Raw genomic sequence first — 27,318 nt, forward strand, 5'->3', positions numbered from 1 at the left:
TAGAAATTACTGACGTTATTAACTGTGCAAAAAGGACTTTCCGCGGGAACGTGGGAACGCGGGAACGTGGGCGCGAAATCGTCTGAATTGTTTTGTCTTGTTAATTTAGTGCTACTTCGGGTTTAAATGTTTTAATGGTAGCTTATTAATCGTTCAGCATCTGCGCAAAAGCACAAGTCTGAGAAAATGAAACCAACAACCAACCAACCAATAAATTCATGCTAGGGCATAATTTCATCTCGTCTCGTTTCATGCTAGTTGATTCCATTTTAATTCACCCCAATTCATTAAACTTTCAGATAAACATTTTGGTTAGTTTAAATGATTATCACGTCAATGAATAAATTTATTTAACAAGACAGGGCCACAGCGTCTTGTTAATTAATGACGGAAAATAGTAACGGTGTGCTCTGAGCCAATTGTGATTCTATCCAAAGGCGGATACGCATGACTTTCAAATAGTGCACAAATGCATCATTCTAAATTGACTGAACTTTATTTTGTGTAAAAAATGGATTTTGATTTTTATTGTATGTTGTATGCAGTAGTAGATTTATATAAATTCCACCGATAGGCTATTCATATTAGCAGTTCAGAAAAGTTATTTACATTTAAAATAGATCTATTGAAACATAGTATATGCTGAATTAGTAATGGCGGTATTTAGATTTTGAAGTGAAACTTCTTTATTCTTCTTCTTTAGGTATGCAACGGAAGTATCGAAAAAGAGAGAGAGAGCGATCGAGCGATTGAGAGAGAGTAAGACAGGGCGAACGTAGCATGAAGCAACTAGCCATGGGGTGAGAGTAGGGAGCAAACAAGTGAGAAAGATCGAGAGAAAAGGTGAGACAGAGCCAACGTCGTATCACGCACAGAGCCATGGAACGAGAAGTGGGAGAGAGCTATAGTGAGAAAGATTGAACGAGAGAGAGAATTAGGGATATCGAGAAATAATACACGCTATATTGGTTTGTGTATTCGTTTACTAGTTAATTATTTTTAATACAGCGCCATCTATGAGATTTTTTTATACTAACGTCACACTAACGTGTGTATGAAACCTCTTGTAGGGAATTTTAATTTAGGATTATACGTGAAGTTAAAATATAAATTCACAGAAGGCGCTACCTCATACTATAAAAGATGATTTATACTTATTGTACTTAGACATTTAGGATAATTGTATTTTAATTTTTGAAGGTTTCACTTCTACCACTTGTGGATGGCACACATGTCTTTTTTTATTTTTTTATTTTGTATAAGACGTAAATAAAAAATATTCGAAAAATTTGTTGTTGTGCAGTTTATTCGCAAGACTACCTTATTATTCTGAAACGTCATCAAAATTATTAGCTAAACTGAGGTTGCATCACTTAAAATCGCAGTAAATCAGCGTAATTCAAAGCCTAATTCTTTAATTTATAAATACGTTTATTTATACTCACTTTAGAGCTCACATTGAATGATATCCATATTTGCTTAAAAATGAAATTGGCTTATTTATTTTATTTTTTTCATTTATTTCAGATTTTCCCTCCATAATTCCCTCCATTCATTAACATTTCACAATTTATTATCAGCTCGAACTGTTTTTTTCACAGTTAAAAGTATAAATGTATCTCAGATTTAACTAGTTGATCTTTAGATGTTCAAAATGTCTCTTCGAGAGTGTCATTTCAACATAAAAAGAATAAAATAATTAAACTTGGCTTACTGGGCTAAAAGGTCATGTAGCCATGGCCGTAAACACCTCTTTTTGTGGTTGTAGTAGTCCAAACCAAATTTTGCTTCAACCATTTTGTTTTTCGATTTGTGTCTTCAACGTGCGGTCGCGTCTGTAGATAGAAGTTGATCTTTTAAGTGTATTAATAGAAAATATTCGTGATATTTCGCTTTTGTCTCTCTTATTAACTACGAACATCGCTATGTCTGATCGAGAGGTATTAAAATAAACTATTGATCGTCATGTACATTTGTTGGCGTTCCCGCCTCGTGCTCTTTATTTTGTGAGCGTTTAGATCTGTAGATATATATTTATTTAAATGTTTTGTGGTTTGCTTATTTCAGAGAAGTCGTTCGAGGACTCGCAACGGTTCTCGCGAGCCGGTACCGAAACCTGCGGTGATGTCCAGAGGACATAGTCGAAGCCGGTCCAGGACGCCGCCCCCGCCAAAAGCAACTAGCAGAAAATATAGAAGCCCGTAAGTTTAGAGGTTTAAACTTTTAGTATATAATGTTGAAACTGATCATTTCGTACATCTAATTTATTGTAGTTTCCACGCTTTACTGCATATTTTGCCATAACCTCGTTGTCAAGGACATAAAGTTGTGGTCAGCGTCGGTTGCGCAATTTGCATTAAACCGGCTGTATAATTATTTACACTCGTACAATACGTTAAGGAAGTGATGACTTTGAATTCCGAATACTATGTATCTAATTAAGATTGGGAAATATTTTAAGGTTACATACTAAAATAGTTGGAAATTCTTTATTCATAAAAATATTACAATTTATTAGCAATCGAATTGATGTAGTAATTTGGTGCTAATAAAAACTATCCAACCCTACAGAAATGTCATTTAAAAAGTAAAACAGTAAAATCAACACTACATATCAATGACCCAATGTTTGATCAATTATTAACAACAACTATAGGCAACTTCACATAGCAACAGTTTTATCAATAGTGCAATGGTGGTACAGCTGATAAGATTATAGTGGTGTAGTTATGAGCAGCCATAATGGGACTTTTATGGGTTTTCATTATTTGTTGAACAATTTGAGTTTGTTTTTTGATCTTGCTTATTTGCTGCCATTATTGAATATTATGTAGTTTAAAAATTATAACCCTTTGTAATTAAGTTTTAGAATTTCAAAAAGCACTTTGTTTAAAGTCATATTTTAGCATTTATTTTGGTCTTTTCTTTGTGATCATTAGTGTGAAGTAATTATTAGAAATATCACATTACCTTGGCTGCAAAAGGTTAATATAAATCAAGATTTCTTAAAATGCATGTTATTGTGCATTTGAAAGCATGGTTTTGAAGCAGAATGTTGATAATTTTTATGGAATAATAATAATTCATGTAAATAACTGCTATCTGTATTCTATAAATGACAAAAAAAAACGTGAAGACAATCAAGATTTCCAACCGAAAACTGAATTTTCTTATATACTCTAGAGACAGCTGACAGTTATTTTAAATATCATTCACAGTAAACAAAGAAATTAATTAAGAATAAGTTCCAACTCAGAAAAATCAGTGTCACAAATGTTTATTATTTTTAGAGTGTATGTGAATTCTCAGGGGTAGGTTTTTTTCTCGAGGTTTTTATCCTGCATTGGAATCAATGACTCAAATACACAATGATATAAAACTGTAAGATTGACACTACAGGATTTAACATGCTTAGTTGTAAATGAATGGTTCTTTTCTAACATTAATCAAATTTGTTCTGGTACTTTATTGTAATGTTTTAGTTTACAATTTATCAAATATGTAACAAATAAATGCTAACAATTATTGTTGCCATATAAAGTGTTGTTTTGTTTGTTTGTTTTTAACTCAAGCATGCTAACAAGCGGTCTAACGGTTGATGGTAGGACACACTCCAGATCGCGGTCCCGTTCCGGCTCGGCTCGTCGCGGCTACCGCTCGCGCCACTCGCGCACCCGCTCTCGCTCTTACTCACCCCGGGGTTCATACCGCCGCAGTCATAGTCACAGCCCTATGTCATCCCGGCGCCGTCATCTCGGTGACAGGGTGAGACTTTTGGTACAGTACATTTTTTTTATAATCTTTTTATTTTATAGTCGCTTACAAACTGATGTGGACTCACATAATTATTTAGTAAAATCTTCAAAAGGTCGCTCAATTTGCTGCCTTTGCATGAAAACTGAAATTACAATTTGCAGTTAATGTTTCCAATGTTGTATATATACAAGTTCCTCATTATCAGTTTGTATACACAATAGGATCCGGTCAGTACTGCATCAATGCTAATCAATTAAAATTACAATGATTTTGTGAGACTACATAGATTTGTCAGTTAGTTTTTAAGTTAAACTATAGATAGTAATAATGTTATTTAAGGCTATTTGTTAATTTGTTGACACTATTGTAAAGACTAAGTTGAAGTCAAAATGAAATAAATGCTCAATGATATACCAGAACTATAACTACAAATTTGCAGAGGAAAAAGTGTTACAAATTCAATATTTTCCTTCTTTAAACTTTTACACAAGTACATACAAACAAACTTTTAATGTTCCTATATTTGTTAATAGATATAGAGAATTTACTTAATTGCAAAATAAGATTTTTACACAATTACCAAAATCAATTTGAATTGTTTTTAAACTTCAAGATTAATTGGTTTGTTTAAGTTGATTTCTAGATGAATTTCTAAATTACACTATCAGATTTAATGTGGTGACTGGTGCCATACTTCATATAAGTTACTTTTAAATTAAACACACCATTCTAATCAAGATTGACCTCAACATATTGTTGCTAGCTACAACTGTATTAAAGTTGTTAAAACTAGTTTGTGAGAAAGATTAGCAGTTTTATGAATCAAATTGTGACTTTGATTTTATGTCTCATGTTACATTGTTGTAGAGCATCAGATTCAGTCACCAATTCGGATCAGCTGTATTCTGGCATCAAATAAAATAATAATTTTAAAAATTTGTAAAATAATCCAACCAACTTCAAAAATGACTTTATGCCTCATCTGATTCAATTGTCAACAGGAAAACCCTACCCCCTCTCGGTGCCTCGGGGTTTTTGGACTTAGTCTTTATACAACTGAACAGCAGATAAACCATATCTTTTCTAAGTATGGACCCGTTGACAAAGTGCAAGTTGTAATTGATGCAAAGGTATGTATTGGAGAATTAAATTCGTTTTAATTAAATAATAAATAAATATATATTTACTATAAATAAATATATATTTACTATAAATAAATATTTACTAACAATCACACCACCTTAACTGGTCCCATGATAAGTTCGTAAAGAACTTGTGTTACAGGTACCAGATAATGGAAATAAATGTAAGATTTTTATCATACACATACATATATTTAATATACATCCATAACCCTGGAAAATACATTTATATTTATCATACAAATATCTTCCCTTGGCGGGATTCGAACCCGCGACCCCCTTTTGTAGTGACCATGTCACTTACCGCTACACCAGACGGTCGTCAATCAATTGACTGCAATAGATCTTTCATATTTCCACAGTAGGCAATAGTGGCTAAGGTGTGATGACCACGAGCGATGGTGTCAACTCAATCAGCTGGAATGTTTCATCGAATAGAGTCAACATCCCCATTGTATTTCTTGAGCTTACTAAGTTTATCATTAACTTTTGTTTTCTAAATTATTAGTATGAACAAAAACTATTATGATCGAAATATGTTCTTTCACACAGACGGGCCGTTCCCGAGGGTTTTGCTTCGTTTACTTTGAGGACATGGAAGATGCTAAGATTGCAAAGAATGAATGCACCGGAATGGAAATTGACGGTCGTCGCATCCGCGTCGATTATTCCATAACACAGCGAGCTCACACTCCCACTCCGGGCATCTACATGGGCAAACCTACGTAAGTAATTAAACTGGTGTTAGTATATACACTATAATAAAAAAGTAGACTAGCGATGCAATTGGCAGCAATAAATTTTATCAATATATATTGATCTTGAATAGAAAAAGAAAAAAAATGGTTTTATTGGCTAAAAACGAAATGCCATTGTCAGTAAGAAACTTCACGAGTACCTTTTTATCTTTCCATAAATGAACGTATCACTTTTTTACAGTATATTTGTAGTCTGATTATGTGAATTTTACTAACAGCTACTGACGACCTCGACATACATATTAATTGAAATCTAAAAATTATTGCAAAAAATTTGACCATAAATGCTGTTGATTAACAAATCAAATCCGAATGGTTGTAATGTAAAAACAATTGATTTTGTTTTCAAAATTATATTTGTAATATTTTTTTTTTTAAGAGATTTTATGACCTGGTAACTGAGACCTTTAAGTCATGTCTTATTTTAATGTATATTCTTAATTTTATGAAAAATGATGTTATGGAGTGAAATGAAATGAAAATGATTAATTTGAGACATTAATCAACTGGGATGAAATTAAATGAGATGATATGAGATGAAATCTAATCTCAGTAAAATGGTGGTCATTTAATAAGATTTTTTCAGTGGACTTTTTGGAGGATCCCGAGAAGTTACTTCCAGCGCCTTTGTTTCATTTTCCCATATTTGTGCACTTTCACAGATATTAAACGGTTAATAAACCACCATTATTACACATTTAAACCTGAAGAAACACTAAATAGACAAGATAAAACAAATCACACAACTTCACTCCACGCGTTCCCGCCAAAAAGTCCCCTATTTGTAATCCAACACTGTAATTTCACAGATTAATATTACTATATTTGTGAATCCAAATGTTGGTAGATTATACAGATATGAATGGTTTAGAGTGAATCTGTTTATAGTGTAACTGACTCATTAAAGGCCCATTCTAACATTTTTTATATCCTTTTATTTAATTGGTTTTAAACCATCGAGAAATATATCAGTCAGCTAAATGTTGGCCACAATTTAACCAAGTACATCCTTTTATTTAATTGGTTTTAAACCATCGAGAAATATATCAGTCAGCTAAATGTTGGCCACAATTTAACCAAGTACTCAAGTGAGCTTAGTGCGAGTTTCTTAACGTTCCCGATAACGTAAAAGTTAAGGCAATTTTGTATGCAGTTGGAACAGCGCCCCTAGCGGCAAACGTACGCAAACGATCCCATTCCATACAAATATGAGCTAACTTTTACGCTATCAAGAACGTTAAAAAACTCGCACTAAGCACACGAGAACTCCATTTATAAAATAAAAAAAGTTTTTATTGAAATAAGTTCCCGTGTGTTACAACGCAGTGGACGCTGCCCTGCCGCGCCCGCTTGAGACTAACTCTAACCCAAATGTATTTTGTTTAGCAGAATAAGTAGCAGAGGCGATAATGGATACGACAGGCGCCGCGACAGAGAGTGAGTCCTTTTTTTTTTAAACTGACCCCCACTTGATATCATCCTTCTTGAAACTCATTGTGCTGTGTGCAAACTGGCTTTAATGCCGCGTAATGAATTTATAATTAATTAGATCGAAGCCCTAATAAAATTGTTATGCATTATCAGCACAGATATCATGGTGAAACAATTTTTATTGCAAACTATTCGATATATACTAGTGAAAGTGACTAGGATTGAACACATCAGATCTTACAATTTTCAAGGAGGGTAGACACTTTGTAGTTTCTCTGACTTTAAAATAACTAATCTTGACCATGCATACTGATACTTCATGCCCATTTTATGCTTGCATAATATGACTAGTATCTATCTGGTAATGTACATGCCCCATAAGCAAAAAATCGTAAAACGATCGTGGCTCGGCAATACTTAATAGTATTTTTTTATTGCTAGTGTTTGAAATTTTATTGGTGAATTGTAATTCAAATAATTCTCAATGCGTTTTGTACTTTTATAGTTTTATTCTATTGTAGAGGTCACAGTTGTGAGGGAATTATCGTTGTTGTAGCATAGCATAGGTTTAAATGGGAATACATTTTTTTTTATTGCTTAGATGGGTGGACGAGCTCACAGACCACCTGGTGTTAAGTGGTTACTGGAGCCCATAGACATCTACAACGAAATGAGCCACCCACCTTGAGATATAAGTTCTAAGGTCTCAGTATAGTTACAACAGCTGCTCCACCCTTCAAACCGAAACGCATTACTATTTCACGGTAGAAATAGGCAGGGTGATGGTACCTACCCGCGCGGACTCACAAGAGGTCCTGCCATCAGCAAAAATGTTGAGTGGTTATTAACCGCATAAAGCCGTCTCCCATTTTAACAGCGTATTGTAAAAGTACACATGATTTATTACCGGTCAGAACTCATTTTTCAGTAAACTTTGGTATCGGTTCACATCGCTGGCCCGACCAGAGCCGGCTAGTTGTTGCTGACGTGTGCTTGTGTCCACAGCGACTACTACTACCGCGGCGGCGGCGGCGGCGGCTACCGCGAGCGCGACTACTACCACCGCGGCTACCGGCACCGCTCACCCTCGCCGCACTACCGCCGCACGCGACGCTACGAGCGGGAGCGCTCCTACTCGCCCCGTGAGTACACGCACCCACATCCACACGCACGCACGCACACTCACGCGCACGCACGCACGCACACCCCCTCCCCACCCACACGTACACGCACGCACCCCCCTACCCACCCCCACCCACACGCACGCTGTCCAGGCTCGACCGCGCTCCGACAGAGATTGTAATTGAAACAATCGCATAATTGTTGCAGTTAGTAATTGCAGTGTAAACTCTGGTGAGAGATCACCCGCGCGGAAGCGGACTCGTTATCAACGCGAACGTTACTCGCCCCGTAAGTATTAGTTGTAATGTCTCATGAACGTGTTGAGAATCTCAGTTAAACTAATAAAGATATGAAAGTCGACATTTTGTCTGTCCGCACAATTAACAAGTCGAAAGAATTGCACAGTTCTCATTAACAGAACTGGCCCCTGGTGGCAGAGTGTGCAGCAAGCCCGCACTCAGTCAGGCAAACATTTTATTGCAGGGATATAAGTATATTGTTGAGACTTTAAGAACCCAAATATACAAAAGAAAAACCATAACGATCATTTGTCATTTGTTTTGAAATAATTAAAATGTTAAATGTTTGATTGAAATACTCAATACTGGAGGAATCCGTCACGTTTAGACTAGCAGGTAGACTTAGGCACGAGTAGACTCAGCAGAGCTGACTAGTGCTCTCCATTCAGTACGTGGAGCTTCGCTTCTGATACTTTGTGTAATCTTGTAAGTATTAGTAGTTCAGTCCCTTAGGTCTCTAGGAGTCGAGGTAGTAGTGTCAACATGAACAAGTAAGTTATTAATATTTACCATAATCACTTCTGATAAAACTGATAAAACGTATAGACATTGCAAGATTTGTGCATTGGACTCTATTGCTTTAATTATTTAGATATATTAGAAAATGTAATAATAGTTAAAATAGTTGCTAATTTGTGCAGTTTCTAAAGTCTAGTTCACAAATGTTGACAGCTTTAATATCCAACAGAACACCAGTAACATTAATTAACAATTTATACTTATATAAGTATTCATTCTACGAGTAATAATATAATATTTATTAATTAATCATCATTAGTGTATTTTGTGCATATATTTGTCTGTAAATTGATTCTGTTAATTTTGACATCTTTATCTCTGTTTAAATAGTCGGCATCATATTATATAATTAAAAAAAAAAACAATTTCAATTCCCCAATAAAAATTTTCCATGTTTTATATTCATTCGGTCAGTTTATTCTCATCAATAGAATGAGCTGCCCCATTCCGTGATGCCGATGCGTTTTGATGTGTGCTTTGTGATCGTGTACATGATAGTTACATTCCCTTGTTTAAATTTCCAGGTCGTTATTAGTAAGTTCGCGACGCTGACCTCAACCGAATAGTTTGATACACGTATGGCCCCAATGTCGCCCCTGGCCTCGTAATGCATTTAAACGGTACCTGTGTCGGCCGGGTTACATTGTACTGTTTGTTAATATGATTAAGGATGTTTGTAAAGTGACCGAGTCGCGGTCCTGTCGTCTTAATGGGTTTATATAGATTTAATTAGAACGTAAGACAGCCCGCTGCGGGCCACGCCTCTAGAATGTAAACTTAGCTCTAATAAAGTTTTAACAATAAGGTCTAATATTGATTTTGTTTGTTTTGAAAAGGTATTGAAACAAGAAGTAAAGGATGAAGTTCCTTGAAACTAACTGTGTTGAAGTTTTGAAAATGTTTGCATTGAAAAAAGCCCTTTCGAAACGGCGGTCGAAAACCCGGACCGGCCGAGGGAAGTTCGCCGCTTGTCGAAGCGAAAAGAATATGATCGGGTTACCCGCTTTGTAGGAAGCAACCAGGCTTTCAAGAACTTTGAAGAGAGAAGTGTCGCGCTAAATTTTGATCATATTCTTTATCTTCCGACTTAAAAACAATAATAATAATCGTAATAATTCTGCAGTAAATCTAACACACGTTGCATTTCACTTCGGTATTTACATGTTACATATATTATTTTATTATATGTATTCGGTTTTTATTTGAGTTTGACATATCTATATAGTTAGATGTAGTGGTAACTTGTGAGCGACTATCAATAAAACAATAGTTTTGTAACGTCGTATGTAGTACTTCTTCATTCATTGCGTTTCTCTCTCCCACCTTTTCTTATCCATCATTCCCTTGATATTTTTGATTCTTGATAATGTGCAGACCTACGAGTTGAATGCACTAGCGAATGACTCAAATCTGTTACTGGTGGTGAGACTGTCTCATCAGTCCCGTGTTTCATTGAAGTTTTAGTCGCCCTAGATTCTTTTCTAATGTGCAACAATATTCCTTTACCGTCTCAAAGCATTCCATATATTTTTAGTGAAAACAATGACCTCAGAATTATGTTGATTTTGGCACTAACAAAATAACAAAACAAGTTTTCTTGAAACGTGACCAAAATCGTTTGTTTTTCTCAGAATGGGATTGACTTGTAGGTATGATCGTAGTTAATTCGTAAGAGTTTTGAAATTGTATGTATATATAAATATTAGTGATTGACAATATAATTACTGGTGTTTCATTCTATACAAACTACTAGAACGCTGTGTATTTAGAAGTACAATTACTAAATAAATTTTAAGGGATAAAGAAGTTCTTGCAGAAATACGTTGAGCTAATTTCATTATATTAATTTTACTGTGCATAATAAATATTTGTAATGTAATAATCCTAACTTACTGATAAATGTAGTAGTACCTTGACATTTTATAAAAAAAAATGCGAGTTATACTATTTTTGCAAGAATTCTTGTAGTTGTTGGTTGCGCAAAAAAAATAATTACAAAGTGCACTAGTCAAAAAGTTTATTAAAATTCTTATATAATTATGTATGTATACCTAATTATTCTAATTACTTATAACACCATATACACAAGTATTGGCACTATGGCTGCTTCACTATAACACTTACATTAATATATTAATAAAAATACTATTAACGACGTAAAAATCTGCTTAATAACTTAACATTAATCCAATTTAGTTTTGTCCAATGCAAACAGTACATTAGGTCTCTAGAAAGTTACAATATAAAGAACAAAATACTAACATATTAAATCACAGAAAGGGCTGCGGTTCGGTGTTTAACATTGAAATATACTGATGAAATTTACGTCTAATATGACTGAAAAGGCTCAAATTTGGTGATATCTTTGCAAAGGATACACTCCAAATTTGAATCTTGATGTGATATTGGAATGCGCAAATAACATGGAATGGTTAATAATACTGTCATGATTACAATAACAAAAAAAAAATTGCTACATATAAAACTTAACAAATCTAAAAATAAATAATTCGAAATTAACATTATCCGGTATTTATATTTTAGCTGAATAAAACCAATATGGTATTTTCCTTATAGCGTTACTTATTTAAAGATCGTGTTGACACTAAATATTTCTGTGCTCCGACACGTGATATACTTAAAACGCTTTACATATTGAAATAGCATTTGGAAAATTTATATTCAAATCTTTTTCTTATAGGTAGGATATTTTATTTATAAAAAGGTCAAAGTATTGAAGCCCGCGATTCAAGCATGTATATTTACATAATTTTTTTGCAAAAAATCCAAGCCACAAAATAGTGAATAATGGAGAAATCGAAGATAATAGTTTTGGAAACGGGCGGCACCTGATATCTTAATGGCAAGTATAAACATTTGCTTAAATATAACATTTGTACAGAATTCCTTTTGTACAAACTTCATAGCCAAAATACGCTTAAATTAATGAAAACGATAGACTTCTACAAAAAAAATAAAAATAATAGTGGCGAATTTTTACTTCCAACTAAGCTAATATGAAATTGCAATACGCATTAAAACCGGGCACTACGGTAAGGTGCAGAAAGGATCATTTTCATTAATTTACTAGGTATATGAAATTAACTACCTATTTGGTAGCTGCTTCATTAAATACTCTACTCTACATAATTTCTCAACTGTACAAACACGAAGTAAAAAGTAGGTACATTTTTTCAACGAATTGGTTTGGATTTGATTATGCTGGATAATATCATTGAGTCTCATTGAGATATGCATGTACATACATACATATGTGCAGTGTGACTAAAGTTGAGAAATTATGAATTAATACCAGTTTCACTAAAATATCCTAAGCTATCTTTGAATTTTACAATAACGATTAGTAGCTAATTTAAAGGTAAATTTTTTGGCTTTATTTCACCTACACTAATTGATAACTTATCCCGTCCGTTCGTAGCAACCTAAGCTACCAGCGACTAGGTAAATAAAAAATAAAAAAATACACCTAAATTTAAAATAATTCTCTGAGTTTTGGGAAAAAAATGTTGATTGCTTCTATTATGCAAATAACATCCTACAATTTAAATTGGACATAAATTGAAATGTTTTTTTGTTTAAAAGTAATAAAATTTTCACATTATGTTAATGATTTTTCGCTGCTATCGAGAATTATTTTTATGAATACCTACTTTTACGTATATAAATATATGTACATACTAGTTTAGCGCAAAAGTATCTAATTTTGACTTCTTATTTTGAAAGATTTTGAGTATCTACCTTTCTTTATGTACTTTGTGCCTAGCTAATTATATGCATAGGCAATATTGACAGTCTAATGCCATGTTGCTACCGTTTCCACCTTGATAGTGATGTACTGTCCATTGCTAGTCGTTAATTATTTAATCATTTGTAGAAATTCAAATATACAAAGACTATAAATGTTTTTAGCCCTATAGATATACAAAAAAGTACCCATGGCCTCCTAGTTTGAATATTTACTTTGTGATACAGATTATTTTTTTCAGTTATATTCGATTTACATGGAGATGTGATGTTCCTAGCTATGTATTTAAACATGCAATAAGAAACTATGACTACATAGTGCGTTAATAAATAAACAATTGTCTTTTTTCGGGACTAACAAAGTTATTCTGTGCGGATAATGCTAGTTACCCATGCATACTCTTCCATGCAGTCGAGACATGAGAACAATTTATTAAAATATTTTAAATTTTGTATAAATATTTTAACGGAAGCGGATTGTGACCGTGGGCACGTTATATTATGCCTTAAAAGCTATAATCGTAAACAAAACAACTGCCCTAAATTATTACTGTTGTGTTGGTATAGAATGTTACAAGGTTAATAGGAGGCCCCGAGTTTTTTTATTGGGTTCATATATGTGATTATGTAAATCACGGTGTTTAGTAACGAACTTATTCCAATGGTTTGCTCTATAACTGGTCACTATTGCTTATGATTTGCATTTACTACTGTTGGTATGTTGTATAATCTAGTGGTGGAGCATGGTGTCAGCGGTCTGGTGGTCATGGGTTCCATTAACTCAGTCGAGTGATTACCCAGGTTCTATGACGCCTAGAGAATAATACTTCAATACCTAAATTCGTATTCATTTTTGAAGTGATAAAAGTATTGTCTGATCCTGACACAACGCTGCTTATGATGTACTCATTTTTCTCAATGCTGACGGGAGTTGTTTTACCAATTTCTTATGAGGGTGATGTTTGGAGATCACGTTTTTTTTTTATTGCCCTTGTAGGCAGACGCGCACACGGCCCACCTGATGGTGAGCGTTTACCGTTGCCCATGGACTTCAGCAGGGGCAGAGCCAAGCCGCTGCCTACCGCAAAAGTGTGAGCTGCATTGTACGTGCGGCGCGTTAGAGCAGCAGCGTGGCGTGGTCCCGATGCAGGCGGCGCCGCGCTCGCAGCGGGGCGGCCGCCAGCGCGTCGGAGGGCGGGGGCGGGCCGGCGTCGCGCGGGCCCCGCTCGCAGTAGTACACCTCCGCGCCGCCGCTGCTGGCGCCCACCACCACGCTCTCGTCGCTCCTGTCGCAATAGGAACACAGTTCAGACTTTGTACACGCGACCATGTGTTCGTACAATGCTAGATAACGTAAAATGGGGGGAATCGGGATAGTTTTTATATTGAATAAATAGAACGGCGAAGAAATTTGAGTTAAAAGGACTTAACCATATCCCGTACGTTAGAATTAATGTGTTCTTAGAAATTTTAACTGTAATTAACTCTTAAACCACTCAATAGCGTACCTTAGTATTAGTTCGGAGAGTTCAGGATCGTCGGAGAAGTCATTGTGTATGAGGCCCATAGTGGCGATGTCTGTTGCTGCCCAGGGACCTCCCTTATTGACAGTTCCCCAGTCTGGATCTAATAGCAGGTAGCTGTAGTCTGAAGTCTCGCCGCCCGCTCCGAGTGGTTCCATGCACTTCTGTTCTATAGGGCCCAACGCGTTCAGGGATGTTTCCCACTGGAGGAACATACAAAATTAAACATTATATATATTGAGGGTAGATAAATACACGTCAATATTAGATAGCTTTGGGATAAAACAGGAAATTATTTTCGCAGTGACGATAAAAAATATAAATTAACTTTCCTTACTTAATTACAATTTGCGTAAATACTGATGGTAGAACCTCTTGTGAGTCCGTATGGGTAGGTACCACCAGCCCGCCTATATCTGCCGTGAAGCAGTAATGCGTTTCGGTTTGAAGGGCGGGCAGCCGTAACTACATTGAGACCTTAGAACATATCTCAAGGTGGGTGACGTATTTACGTCGTAGATGTTTATGGGCTCCAGTAACCACTTAACACTAGGTGGGCTGTGAGCTCGCTCAACCATCTAAGCAATAAAAAAAATCTTTCGTTTTCAGACTGACTTAAAACAAAAATCGTGGTATATGTTTTGTAATTATTCAAATAAGTATTGAATTTACTAACAAAATATTTGACTGAATTTTATGTTATAGGGTATAGATTGAAGCGTACATACAGTGTCGTAAGTATGAAAGTGGATGAAATAGCTCACCAGTGAATTGATAGTATCGGCATCATTCGCGGCCTCAATATCTAGTAACGCCAGCAGCGCCATGTTCTGCAGTCCACTAACGAACAGGGCGCACTTAACGGCATGCGAGCTGTACTCCGGCAAAATGTCCAGGTCGTCGTCTTCGTCGCTATCACACTCGACGCGTTGAGTCTTTGGCCTGTGTTATTAAAATATAATGTTGGTGAGAGCTTTTTACTGGTGGTAGGACCTCTTGTGAGTCCGCGCGGGTAGGTACCAACACCCTGCCTATTTCTGCCGTGAAGCAGTAATGCGTTTCAATTTGAAGGGTGGGGCAGCCGTTGTAACTATACTGAGTCCTTAGAACTTATATCTCAAGGTGGGTGGCGGCATTTACGTTGTAGATGTCTATGGGCTCCAGTAACCACATAACACCAGGTGGTCTGTGAGCTCGCCCACCCATTTAAGCCTTAAAAAAAAGTGAGATCAATTATTACTCTGTACCATACGTCATAAACATGGTCAACATGTCTTTTATTCAAATAAAATCGCAGGAATATTTGTGAGTGTATACTGCTGTTGATTATATATTTCTGAATAAAAAATAGATAAAACAAATAGACTCACCTATCACAAAACGTGATCTGCCTCTCTGCGGCCGGAGTGGAGAATTCTCTCAGTTCTAAAGGCGTCATGACTCTGCTGCTGTATCCGCTTGACTTGTCGGAGAATGCTAGATGACTCAATTTCTCCATCAGGGGAGTGAGTTGGACGCCGGTGAGTTTCTTCTTGAAACTAGTCGCTTCAGAGTCCGAGCCGATTTGAGAATCCGAACTTTCGGATAGCGACTTCAGCGGCAGCGAGAGAGATTTCCTTCTGGAATGATCTGTGGAGAGTGCTTTGGCTGGATCCTTGGCAAATTTCTTGGGCGTCCTCTGCGGAGACCTGTGCAGCTCCGAATCGAAGTCGTCGAACCTGTCCTGCTCGCACAGCTTCGTGTTGAACGAAAACATGTTCGGCTCCTTCGAGTCCTGCTTCATTCTCGAATAATACTGTTCCACGTATTGATTGAAGAGCGACTCCGATATGGCGACGCCGTCGTTCCTGAACACCGGGAAGGACGGATCGGTTATCGTCATGGTGCACTGGCTCTTCAGCGAGTCGACGTCCGGAGACGGGGTGTCGTCGTCCGGGGGGTTGTGGGACTTTGTCAGCTTGAACTTGGACGCGGCTCTCTGGGGGAGGCTCTGTATGTCCGTGACGCTGGCCGGCTTGCGGATGGGCTGCGGCTTGTTGATGTAGTGGTCCGCGATGCAGTTCATGTCCAGAACGATTTGGTTGTCGCGCTTCTCCTTGTCGAAGTTGATCTTCGCGCAGTTCTCGATGTTCTTCAACACGTCCGGCTCGATCGGCTTCTCTTGGTAGTTCGTGTCCGGGTTCTGGCAGATGGAGAGCATGTTCCCGTGGAGGCGCTTGTACTCCAGCATCGGCGTGGAGCACACGCTGGTTTGTCCCGTGAAAACTTTATCGTTCTCTTTGGCGTCTTCGTCGAGTGACTGCTGGGTCTTGAAGCTCAGCGACAGCTTGTTGGGCCTGGGACGGGGCTTGTTCGTGAACGGGACCACGTCGGGCACGCTGGCCTTGCGGTGCTCAGCGGTGGGGATCTCTTCCCGATTCGGCGGAGAGATCATTGTGTGGTCTTCCTCCGGGACGGCCGTGAACAGTAACGACTTGTCTCTCTTCATTCCCGTCTGGGGGAACTCACGTTGCCTTTCTCGTTCCGCCTCTTGATTCTGTCAAGACATTTAATCTGATCAATTTACATTCAGATCGTGTTAAATTAATTTATAACAGTTTAGTATTTAATTTTTTAAATTATAATATTACTATTTATTGTCTTTCACACGAATTATAAATATAAAAAAAGAAGACAAAAAACGGTAAATGGAACATTAACCTAAAACATCACCAGACCAAAAAACTCACCTTTTTGAACCTGGCAATAATTTCTTCTCCGTTTTGATAAAACTCTTGCAATTTCTCAGCCTGTCTCTTGAGGTTGTCGTACAGCTTCCTCCTGACGTACACGACGAGGAGCTGAGCCCCCAGCGGCAGGGGAGCCTCGGTTTCGAGAGTCTCAGCCGGGGACTTTATCCGGTAAGGGTCGACCACGGTGAGGTATGACGTCAGACCCGGGGGCAGCTGTGTGGCTATGATCCTGAGAAAGAGATGTTACATTAAGGGAGTGCATTTTTTATTATTTCTTCAATATTCTTAACTAGCCGGTTTTTTCTTGATATGGTCCCGTTTGGTTTTTCCATATCCAGAGCTGCAGTTAGAGGCACAGTAGACCTTGAATGCCTTTCAAAGCGCTGCTTGATTGATGCGCGGCAATAACTCCCAGAGCGGTACTTAAAGATTTTATTAAAAGATCTACTGTTGGCAGTAGGAAACGTAGCATTTCCTGTGTTAAGTGTTATCTATATATATATATATAAATAAAAAAAAAATATATATATATAAATGAATTGCTGTTCGTTAGTCTCGCTAAAACTCGAGAACGGCTGGACCGATTTGGCTAAATTTTGTCTTCTAATTTGTTCTTGAATTATTTGTGGAAGTCCAGAGAAGGTTTAAAAGGTAGATAAATATGAAAATGCTCGGAATTAAATAAAAATAACAATTTTGTTTTTCCTTTGATGTGTTCCCCGTCGGACGGACCCCTTTAGGTCTTTTATTTATCGATTGAGGCACTACGAAGTCTGCCGGGTCAGCTAGTATTTAATAAGTAATGTTATATATTTACTTGTTATTGTAAAGTATTACGCCGCCAAGAACACCGGTACTTTTGCGACAATGTTCTAGTATCTGCATCGACTCCATGTAAGTGGATGTGGCGCTCTGAAACAACACATTACGATCAGTATTGTCGCGACATCTCTCGGTTGTAAGGGAAAACTCTTGAATCGTGATATACCAATTTTGTTTATTCTATTGCATTATTGATTGAGCATTATTGATTTAGACAGCACGCAATGTAACACAAACCAATAAAATCAGTTAATCAGCGAGGTCAATGCACTACAGTCTAAAGTGTTGTAGGTATAATTAATTCAGCTAATGAATATATTTTTTACTTTTTGTTGATTAATTTTATAACAACCGTAACCCCTTCATTTTAAGGTATATTATACAATAAAGTTGCAATACGAATAAGGTGTTGACTCGTAACTTGATGTTCGTTCAAACAATTTGTTCAAGATAAGAAACGAAATACAAACATACTTGTGGTATACTTCGAATTAGATTGGATTGTGCTACAAAGAATTTTTCCGTTGAAAGATGTCAACTTTATAGACCCTTTTTATCGCAATGGGCTGTATGAATATAGACTTTTTAGCCATAACAGTTCCACCATCAACAAAAACAACAACAAACTATCAGATATTGTTCGACAAGTTGTATTTTCAAACTTATTTCATACGAATCAAAGCAGCTAATTGAAAAACACGAGAATTTATTGTGAAATACATAAATATTTTTAACTTTGCTTCGCTAACTTAAGGTTTGTTATAAAAAACATGTTTTATTGAGATGAACGTCCGTATTTTAGGTCACATATTCAATTAATCTAAACAATCTAAATTACATTTATGTATCTGATACTTTAAACTCGTTTCCGAAATGGCATTGAGTATTAGAATGTTAATTTTTTTCGATTTGATAAATCACACTCAACCTTATCGTGTTAATATCGGTGACTAAATTCAAATGCAACTAACTAAATGAGCTGAAATTAAGACGAAGGTAAAAAAATATGTTTGTGCAGGCTATTAGAGAGACCGCATCCGGAGCCAAAACGAAAGGATTCATTTGATAGTCGAAACATTAACTCGAAGTTTTTGTATTTTTTTCATGAACCCCGTAATGTACTTCAAACCCTACCATTGCTGCGTAATAAACATAAATTTGATTTTTTTTTCTAAGGTTTCGTACTCAACTTACGATGAGGTGGTTAAAAATAAAAGGATAACGCAGAGAAACTGGTTGCATCATTATACCGATGAACCCCGTAATGTATTTGAAAGCCTACAATCAAATTAGTTGAGTTTAAATTGCGTTACATTGCGGCGTAATAAACATAAATATTAATGTTTTTTTCTAAGGTTTTTTTTTCGTGTTCAGCTTACGATGGGGTGGTTAAAAATAAAAGGATATCGCAGAGATACTGGTTCCATCACGATTTACCGAAGCGTTTCAAGCAAACCCAGACTTACCTTCGGGAGACTAAGCATTGGAACCCTCTGGAATATGTGGCATCCGTACTGAAGAACCGGTAGGTAAGTCTCGAAAACTTGGTACAGCTTCTCGGCGAGCCGTTTCTGGTCTTCCATTTGCTGGGCCAAGCACTGCAGGTCGCCGTGGTACACTTTGATCATTGAGGTCAGGAGGTTGGCGCGATTCTTCAACACCCAATCTGGGATGTTTCGGTCGCTGCCTATCGCCTGCCAGAAACATTAGTTTGAGTACCGATTTATCTTTAAAATCCACAGTCTTTTGTTGAGAATACGAAGTGTATTATCGCTTAAAATTTATTACAATAGTTCTACTGTAATAATAATCAGTATTTTTTTGTATAGCAGTCAAAGTGCAGCCATGATTAATGCGGGTTTTAACAGATCTATTCAGACATAAGAGTAACTAGCCGTACTCGCCGGCTTCGCTGGCCATTTAAAATTAACATTATTGTTTATTGTTATTATTATTGGGGAGTCCAACACTCATATAAATATTATCTATATTATATATAAGTCTATCCATTAAGTGCATGTATTTTCTACATGGATACCAAGTTTCAAGTCAATCGGATGCATGGTTCAGTAGTTATAACGGAACAACCGTAAAAACCACTGTAGATTTATATATTAGTATGGATAGTGTAGATTGATGAGGTATAATTGCGGTCGACCACTCGCAATGAGACGAGGCTGCTTCGTTACGTTACACAACGTCGTATCTATTTTTACAGTTTTTATTTATAAATAAATTATAAAACTATTCTATGAACTCACCAATACGTATCTTCCGTATTCTCTGATGATGAACTTTCCGCTCTGCAGCGTGATTGAAACCGGCGGAGATAGCAACGTTTTGACGCAATGAGCTGCTCCGACCACCTTACGAAATATAAGTTTATTTATGAAACGCTATATATGAAACACTAATATTATAAGATGATCTCTACAATCTCTTTGAAGTCATCGCGGCCTAAAGGATAAGACGTCCGGTGCATTCGTGTTGAGCGATGCACCGGTGTTCAAATTCCAGGCGGGCACCAATTTTTCTAATGAAATACGTACTCAACAAATGTTGACGTTTGACTTCCACTGTCAACAACATCGTGTAATAAAAATGAAACCCGCAAAATTATAATTTGCGTAGTTACTGGTGGACAGACCTCTTGTGAGTTCGTGCGAGTAGGTACCACCACTACCCTGACTATTTCTGAAGTGAAGCAGTAATTGCGTTTCGGTTTGCAGTTGTAACTATACTTGAGACCTTAGAATTTATATCTCAAGATGGGCGGCGCATTTACGTCGTAGATATCTATGGGCTCCAATATCCACTTTACACCAGGTAGGCTGTGAGCTCGTCGACCCATCTAAGCAATTAAAAATAAACTAATAATTGAGCAGATCTAGACGATTCTAGAGATAGTTATATGGTCAATAGAAATGACAACATCGACTAGTCTCCAGCGAATCGATCCAACGAAACGGGTTAATCAAATCGTGAATAACTTTAATGTGATAATCAATTGAAGCTTCTAGATTCATTTCGATCAAATCGATTAGCAGTCGCCCAAAATACATTTTAATTGCATTATACGAAAACATTTAAATTATATTAAAAGATTCGTTATTTATTTATACATTTCTGTGCGCAGGTAAAAACTAAAGATAGCCCGGGTCGTTTATTTATGGCATCGGATTCGGTACGAATAAATGTTTTATTCAAGTTTATATGTTGTTTTTAGTTTTTGCATAGATGCAAACGAGTCGATGATATTTGTGGAGAATTCGAATAAGATTGTGTTACTAATCCAAATTTAATAATTCTAAATGCATCGTGTTTTTTTTATTGGCAACTTTAGTCTTCTTTGTTTTATTAACAGTGAGATTTTAAAGAATTCGAATTTCCTGTTACGGAAATGTAATAACATGTAAGAGCGTATGACGCTTAGACGTACTTGGTCAATTGAATTCCGCTTTTATGATCCGTGTAGGAAAGTACAAATTACACTGAGTTTACAAACGTGTAGAGACGATCCAATTCATAATAATGATATCGTTTCTTCATCACCATTTCTTTATGATTGTCAAATCACGCAACAACACATTTCATAATATCCATACATTGGACTGCATACAGAAGCTGTTTATATTCATATATGCTGTAACTTTAGAACATTCGATATTGCTAGACAAAATACGTTGCTAGATTTTCTAGATAGGCAACGTTTTCTGGAACCTTTTCATACAATTTATTCTTTAAAACACTTTTTTTGAGCAAAGTCGCTTTCTCTGTCCCTATATCCCTATGTATGCTTAAATCTTTAAAACTACGCAACGGATTTTGATGCGGTTTTTTTAAATAGATAAAGTGATTGAAGAGGAAGGTTTATATATATAATAACATCCATTAAATAGTGGAGAAATCAATAGTAAATTACAGTTTCCGAAGCGAAGCGAGGGCGGGTCGCTAGTTTAAGTAATAAACGAGCCATAGTCCATTAGATAAAGAAATTACGTGCTGGCGAAATATATTGGAATGTAATTTGTTTAGTCTCTTAAGCTGTTTTTCTATGCGATTCTAGAACATGTAAAAGTAAAAATCAATTCGCCAACGATTAAAATGTATCTATCGGTTATCGTGACTTTGATTAACTCGAGTGGTTTAAATGTTGAATTTTATTACATTTAACTTGTAAACACCTAAAAGCTTAACACATTCTAGTCATATGACATTTCGGTAAGATAAGTTTCGACTTTATTGATATTTAAGCAGGCAAAAAAGAAGCTATTTTTGTATCGCGTTGTCCTTCTAATTTAAAATTTTTAGTATTTATTTTCGGTTTCAATGTGACATTGCTTTAGCGAATCGTAAACGAAGGCAAAAACTTCTGATTAATTGTAGGATACTATATTATTTATAGGACAATTATCCAGAACGAATATTGACGTGATAATTATGGTTCAACGTTATCACGCATCCCTCTCGTGAAGGATTCGTGGCCATTTGGTGGCTGGGCCATTTGTACACATATCAAATTGTCTAAAATCTTCCGTTGCAATTTGAAAATAGTTCAAAATACATCCACAATGTTCAAGGGTTGGCAGGATAGGTGACGTTAATGTTTATTACGGTTTAATGTTTTGTTATCGTCGAAGAGCAAGCATTGCTTCGCAGAATCTACCACCGGATCGGAAACGCGACCCACTGAGAAGATCCGGCGAGAAACTCAGTGGGCTGTGTCTATGGGTTAATTCACCCATCGAGCCCTTCGTCGCATGCAACGGGTTGGACGAGGACGGTGACCGGTGCTTGTGGTACCTAAAAGCACCGTTAATGGATCAGGATTCGTAATAACGTGGGTCTAGACACTGCCGGAAGCTTAACGTATCGATCGCCAAGTTCGCATTACAAATAGAGACAGTTGCTGGAGCATAACGGACTTACAATACACCTCTGCGCTTATGAAATACCTATTCTTAACAAACTGCGCAGTTGATCGAATGAAACGCGTTTTGATATCGTGTCGGATACCTACGTTCTGTTTGATAAAATGATAAATAAAGGAAATAACAAACAAAAAACGACCCGTTTTAGTCCCAAAACATTTCGTATGGTAATTTCAAGAAAACATCTCTACGATTCAAGTCTATTTTTAGAAGACACCAAATGTATTTTTGCCCGCCAAATGTTTATTTCGATTGTCAATTAACCGTATTATGTATGTATGTGTTTACAATATAAATAATTTGCATTTACATATTAAGTGACAGTTATGAGATGCAGCATTGACATTTTGGTTTTGCAGACGTTTTTTTATTTGTTTATCACGGAGTTTCTGTCGAAACTGTCTGGTCTAGTGGATTAGCCACGTGAGTGCAAAATGTTTGCGAGGATTTCTTGGCGGTATGTAGCGATACCTGTGTGCTTAGTGCGAGTTTTTTAACGTTCTCGATTTGTATGGAGTTGGAACGTTTGCCGCTAGGAACGCTGTTCTAACTGCATATAAATGTTGGCAAGGAGTTCTTGGCGATATGTAGCGGCACCGGTGTGCTTAGTGAGAGTTTTTTAACGCTCTCGATGGCTTAAAGTTAACTGAGATTTGTATGGAGTTGGCACGTTTGCCTACGTTTGCCGCTAGGGGCGCTGTTCCGACTGCATACAAATTTAAGTTAACTCTTTCGCTATCGTGAACGTTAAAAAACTCGCACTAAGCGCACGGTAATTTTGGGACGGTAATTCTTAACGATCAGATTTGTGACAAGACATTTTGCATGTCAATTAAAATGCTAGCCTTTATAGCCTTTTTTGTCGACAGTGAGAATAATCATAGCAGACACGAGTTCGATTGGAGTTGTGTGTATCTATTTTAATTCTGAACTTTCACAAACACTGGTTGTGGCCACAGCCGGAGCCTTCGGTAAGGCTACATCATATAGTTAACAGTATTGCGCCAAAACTAGTTTGTATACAAAATAGGTTTCTTATTGTATTATATTAATATATATTATATAGTCGTTTCTAAATCGTGCTTCGCGATTTTTCTAAAAAAACCAGTTTCGAGAAGTAGAAAGATAATTAATTCTAAAAAAGTTTGGTCTCATATTTGCTCCAATCGATTCGTGTCGGAACGTTTTTTTTTGTTTTTCAATTATTCTGATAGTCATAGTCGGGTGTCGGCATGAGTCATTTCCTATTAACGAAATTATTGTAATTTTATATTAGTGATTCTAGCGTACAAAAATATATTCGATATAATTTTTTGCTTAGCACGTGCACGTGTAATTAAAATTAAGTGTTTTCCTCAGTGTATTTTAGTTTTAATTTGTCTGTTCACGAAAATTAAGGTTGCTTTCAGACTACGCTATACTATAGTGCCATAATATAGTACTTATAGCAGCGTTACTGTGTGAACGTGTCCATAACAATGTATTGTGCGCGATATTGTTGTGATATGAGCTATATAGTATGCTATTATATTATAGGGTAGTCTGAAAGCAGCTTTACTCTTACTCACTAAAACGATTCCTATTTTTCATTAATAGTCTATCAATTAATATTGATTTCGTTTCCATTAGATCAGTAAGTAGTAATGAAGTAATTATTTATTTATCGATATCAAAATTGCAACTCGATAAAAGGAATAATATCTTAATCTTATTTACTGGCGAGATTAACACGAATTCTCGATCTTCTAGACCTGATGACTTTCGGTTCTCTTACCGAAAATTAGGACAGTTAACAGGGGATCGATAGTTCTCGAAGTTGCCAAGCTTTAGAAAACTCGGATGAATCAATGCAACTTAATTACAAGTGACGTCATTTGGGGCCAATATAAACTAGTAGTCAACCATAGATATGCTCAATGCTTAACGATATACGAGACTATGTGTTGCGTAAAAGAAAAAGCTAGACATGACCAAAAACACATGTTAATATGTTTTGAATAATTTGGTTTTAAGAAGTAACAAGTTATTTGATATTCTAACATTCAAAGAAGTAAGATTACCAATTCTTTAGTCTGTATTGATGCAAATAGTTTAGGGTAGTGTTTAAGTTTGCCTAGAGTACAAGCTAGTAACATAATAAATAATAATACACGAAGACTTTTCAACATCACATATCAAGTTCTTGCAGTTTTATTTATAGATGCACTTTGATATGTTTTATTTATATTTGCGGTATAAGATTGTAGAATATAGTTCGTGTTTATCATTATCTAAAAGGCAAATATGTAAAGTGGTATTTATTTTTAAAAGAACATTAAGTGATTTAACATTATGTAGTTTTGTTAATAATTCTGTACGTTTATAAGTGTGTGTGTTTGACATTTTTATACTGTTTTTTTTTACTGTGCAAATAGATTCATTTGTATAAATAGTCTTAATTCTTATCGAAATTATATCTCAAACTGAAATGAATTTACTCTGCCCACTGAAATAGACAACATTTGAGTAGTTAAAAACTACTTTTTGGTCTTAGTCAGGTTTACGGTTGAACTTACTTTTGGTATGTTACGGTTAAAGTCTTATTAGAAAGTTTGATGGCACTTAACAGCTTATTCAAATGGTGATGAATAACACCTTAATCGGCCCTGATCATGAGAAGTGTTAGCTATTCAAAACGAAGGAAATAATGAAATGAAAATTATAACTAAATCCATAAATGTAGTTTTAATTTAGTCAACTTTTTTTTTTAAAGATCATACTGAAAATCTGTCTTACCTGTCCTGCTAGAGCATGTCTCTGGGTATCAGACACCCATCCTGGGTGGAAATACAGCACAGCATTTATGGGATCATCCTCTTCAGCTGTACAACACTGTGTGTCGTACACAAATACTATCATCATTTCCCTGTAGACGAGACAGATTTGATAGAGTTTTTGTTTTCAGTTTTCTTTATTTTTATTACTTTTATTATGAAGTTTTATTTTATTTTATTGCTTAGATGGGTGGACAAGCTCACAGCCCAGCTGGTGTTAAGTGGTTACTGGAGCCCATAGACATCTACAACGTAAATGCGCCACCCATCTTGAGATATAAGTTCTAAGGTCTCAGTATTGTTACAACAGCTGCTCCACCCTTCAAACCGAAACACATTACTGCTTCACGGCAGAAATAGGCAGGGCGGTGGTACCTACAAGTAATAAATACCCAACTTGGGTCTCTATGATATTCTACAATGAGCCTTATAACTCATTCTTCAAAATAAGATGAGCCATATGGGAGTAGGCAGCATTTTGTCTGTGCTCCTGTCATTGCCAATATTCAGTGACCACTCACCATCTTGAAGGGAATCGAGCATCTTATTTGTCTGCTTTTATAGGAAATAATAAAAAAATTTGGGTTTCCAATACAGAATATACATAATACAACACATTAAAACAACCAAATTTATAAGTATTGCAGTTTATGATTTTTATTAAGCCAAGTTATTCCCCACATTCAGGAAGACATTTTGTAAACATGGATTAAGTACATGTAGAAATAATTGTGCCTCTCTGTGGGAACACTAGTACAGTTGTTAGAAAATGCAAGAGGTATCTAATCACAAAAAGTAGATCCATAAAAAAGTATTTTTTTTATTAAACACAATGTTATGGAACAAAGGTTCATAAAATTCCTAGATATATGCATAGATTTTGTGTAAATGAGAATCTGATATAGTTTATTGTCACTGACATTAACCAAAGTTAATTTGACGCATGTTTTAAATTATAAATCTATTAACTAAAATAGTTTTGAACAAATTAACATTTAAGATGATATACTTTTGTGGTAACTAAAAAGTGGTAAATAAAACAACTATTATTGCAAACGAATCATATTAATTAGAATTATGAAAAAATAAATTCCTTTTCTAAAGTGGTCACATTACAACATACTGGAGTTTATTGAATAGCTTAAATTATTTTATTGGTTACAATTTAACTCATTCAGCGTTGCAGGTTCATAGCCGACTTACTAAAACATAGAATGGTTTTACGAAACCGTTTTCGAAGCGATTACAACACATTAATCAGCTTAGAATCGTGATAATATTAAATATACTTACTTTGCCATTTTGTTGACTTTTTTATTAATTAATGCACTGGTAAAATGTATTTCACTGCATTTCTGCCGTCTTCATTCAAATAGAACGCGCGCAGTTTATTAATATTACGTTTCAAGTGTATTATGTTTCACTTAATCGGTACAAAAATTCGATACGCGACCGAGCTGTTCGTGCTTAACTTGACGTGTGTTTTTATTTTCGGTTTTGCGTGTTCTTTAAGGCTGTGTGTTTTGTGATAATCTATGGTTTTGTCAAAGTGAACGGCGCGGCACAGTGTGGGATACTCTATGATGCTCTATGATCTTTTTTAGGATGGTAGCACTGTCAATTAGTTGAAACTGATGTCACAAGATGGCGCTATTTCTGTTGAATTAAAGATGCATATGAGTTTGCTTGTAATGGAATTGGCAGT

The 27,318-nt window shown here is 36.0% G+C and overlaps 2 protein-coding genes across 14 annotated transcripts; one reads left to right on the forward strand and one right to left on the reverse strand.

The window, feature by feature from the left end:
• The first annotated feature begins 1,711 nt into the window (after window positions 1-1,711).
• Window positions 1,712-10,312, forward strand: Tra2 (transformer 2). Of its 13 annotated transcripts, XM_089729281.1 has the most exons (9): window positions 1,768-1,940; window positions 2,068-2,201; window positions 3,573-3,777; window positions 4,758-4,886; window positions 5,451-5,623; window positions 7,043-7,093; window positions 8,093-8,229; window positions 8,417-8,497; window positions 9,864-10,312. In XM_089729281.1, the coding sequence occupies exons 1-9, from the start codon at window positions 1,926-1,928 to the stop codon at window positions 9,887-9,889; spliced, it is 951 nt and encodes a 316-aa protein (XP_089585407.1). In that variant the 5' UTR covers window positions 1,768-1,925; the 3' UTR covers window positions 9,890-10,312. The 13 variants fall into 13 exon arrangements, with proteins under 13 accessions (XP_089585403.1, XP_028035944.2, XP_089585404.1 ...); XM_089729277.1 differs by lacking the exon at window positions 8,417-8,497 and having other exon boundaries at window positions 1,712-1,940; window positions 3,606-3,777; window positions 9,552-10,312; XM_028180143.2 differs by lacking the exon at window positions 8,417-8,497 and having other exon boundaries at window positions 1,712-1,940; window positions 3,606-3,777.
• Window positions 10,313-11,762: 1,450 nt separating this feature from the next.
• Window positions 11,763-27,104, reverse strand: HPS4 (Hermansky-Pudlak syndrome 4 protein). Its single transcript, XM_028180154.2, has 10 exons — window positions 26,907-27,104; window positions 25,576-25,705; window positions 20,131-20,235; window positions 19,336-19,563; window positions 17,865-17,959; window positions 17,045-17,276; window positions 15,686-16,851; window positions 15,080-15,257; window positions 14,301-14,518; window positions 11,763-14,078 (listed from the first exon to the last, which is right to left on the reverse strand). Exons 1-10 carry the CDS (start codon window positions 26,912-26,914, stop codon window positions 13,910-13,912), a joined length of 2,529 nt encoding a protein of 842 aa, XP_028035955.2. The 5' UTR covers window positions 26,915-27,104; the 3' UTR covers window positions 11,763-13,909.
• Between the last annotated feature and the right edge of the window lie 214 nt (window positions 27,105-27,318).

This window comes from Bombyx mandarina, chromosome 08 (assembly GCF_030267445.1).
Source record: "Bombyx mandarina strain Sakado chromosome 08, ASM3026744v2".
Lineage (NCBI taxonomy): Eukaryota > Metazoa > Arthropoda > Insecta > Lepidoptera > Bombycidae > Bombyx > Bombyx mandarina.

Excerpts from the sequence above, each read along its gene's own strand:
- HPS4 (XM_028180154.2), bottom strand. Across the intron at positions 20,236-25,575 it reads GACATGCTCTAGCAGGACAG|GTGGTCGGAGCAGCTCATTG; the intron begins GTAAGACAGATT and ends ATATTTCGTAAG. Across the intron at positions 17,277-17,864 it reads GTAATACTTTACAATAACAA|GATCATAGCCACACAGCTGC; the intron begins GTAAATATATAA and ends TCTCTTTCTCAG.
- Tra2 (XM_089729281.1), top strand. Across the intron at positions 5,624-7,042 it reads ATCTACATGGGCAAACCTAC|CAGAATAAGTAGCAGAGGCG; the intron begins GTAAGTAATTAA and ends TATTTTGTTTAG. Across the intron at positions 8,498-9,863 it reads ACGCGAACGTTACTCGCCCC|GTATTGAAACAAGAAGTAAA; the intron begins GTAAGTATTAGT and ends TGTTTTGAAAAG.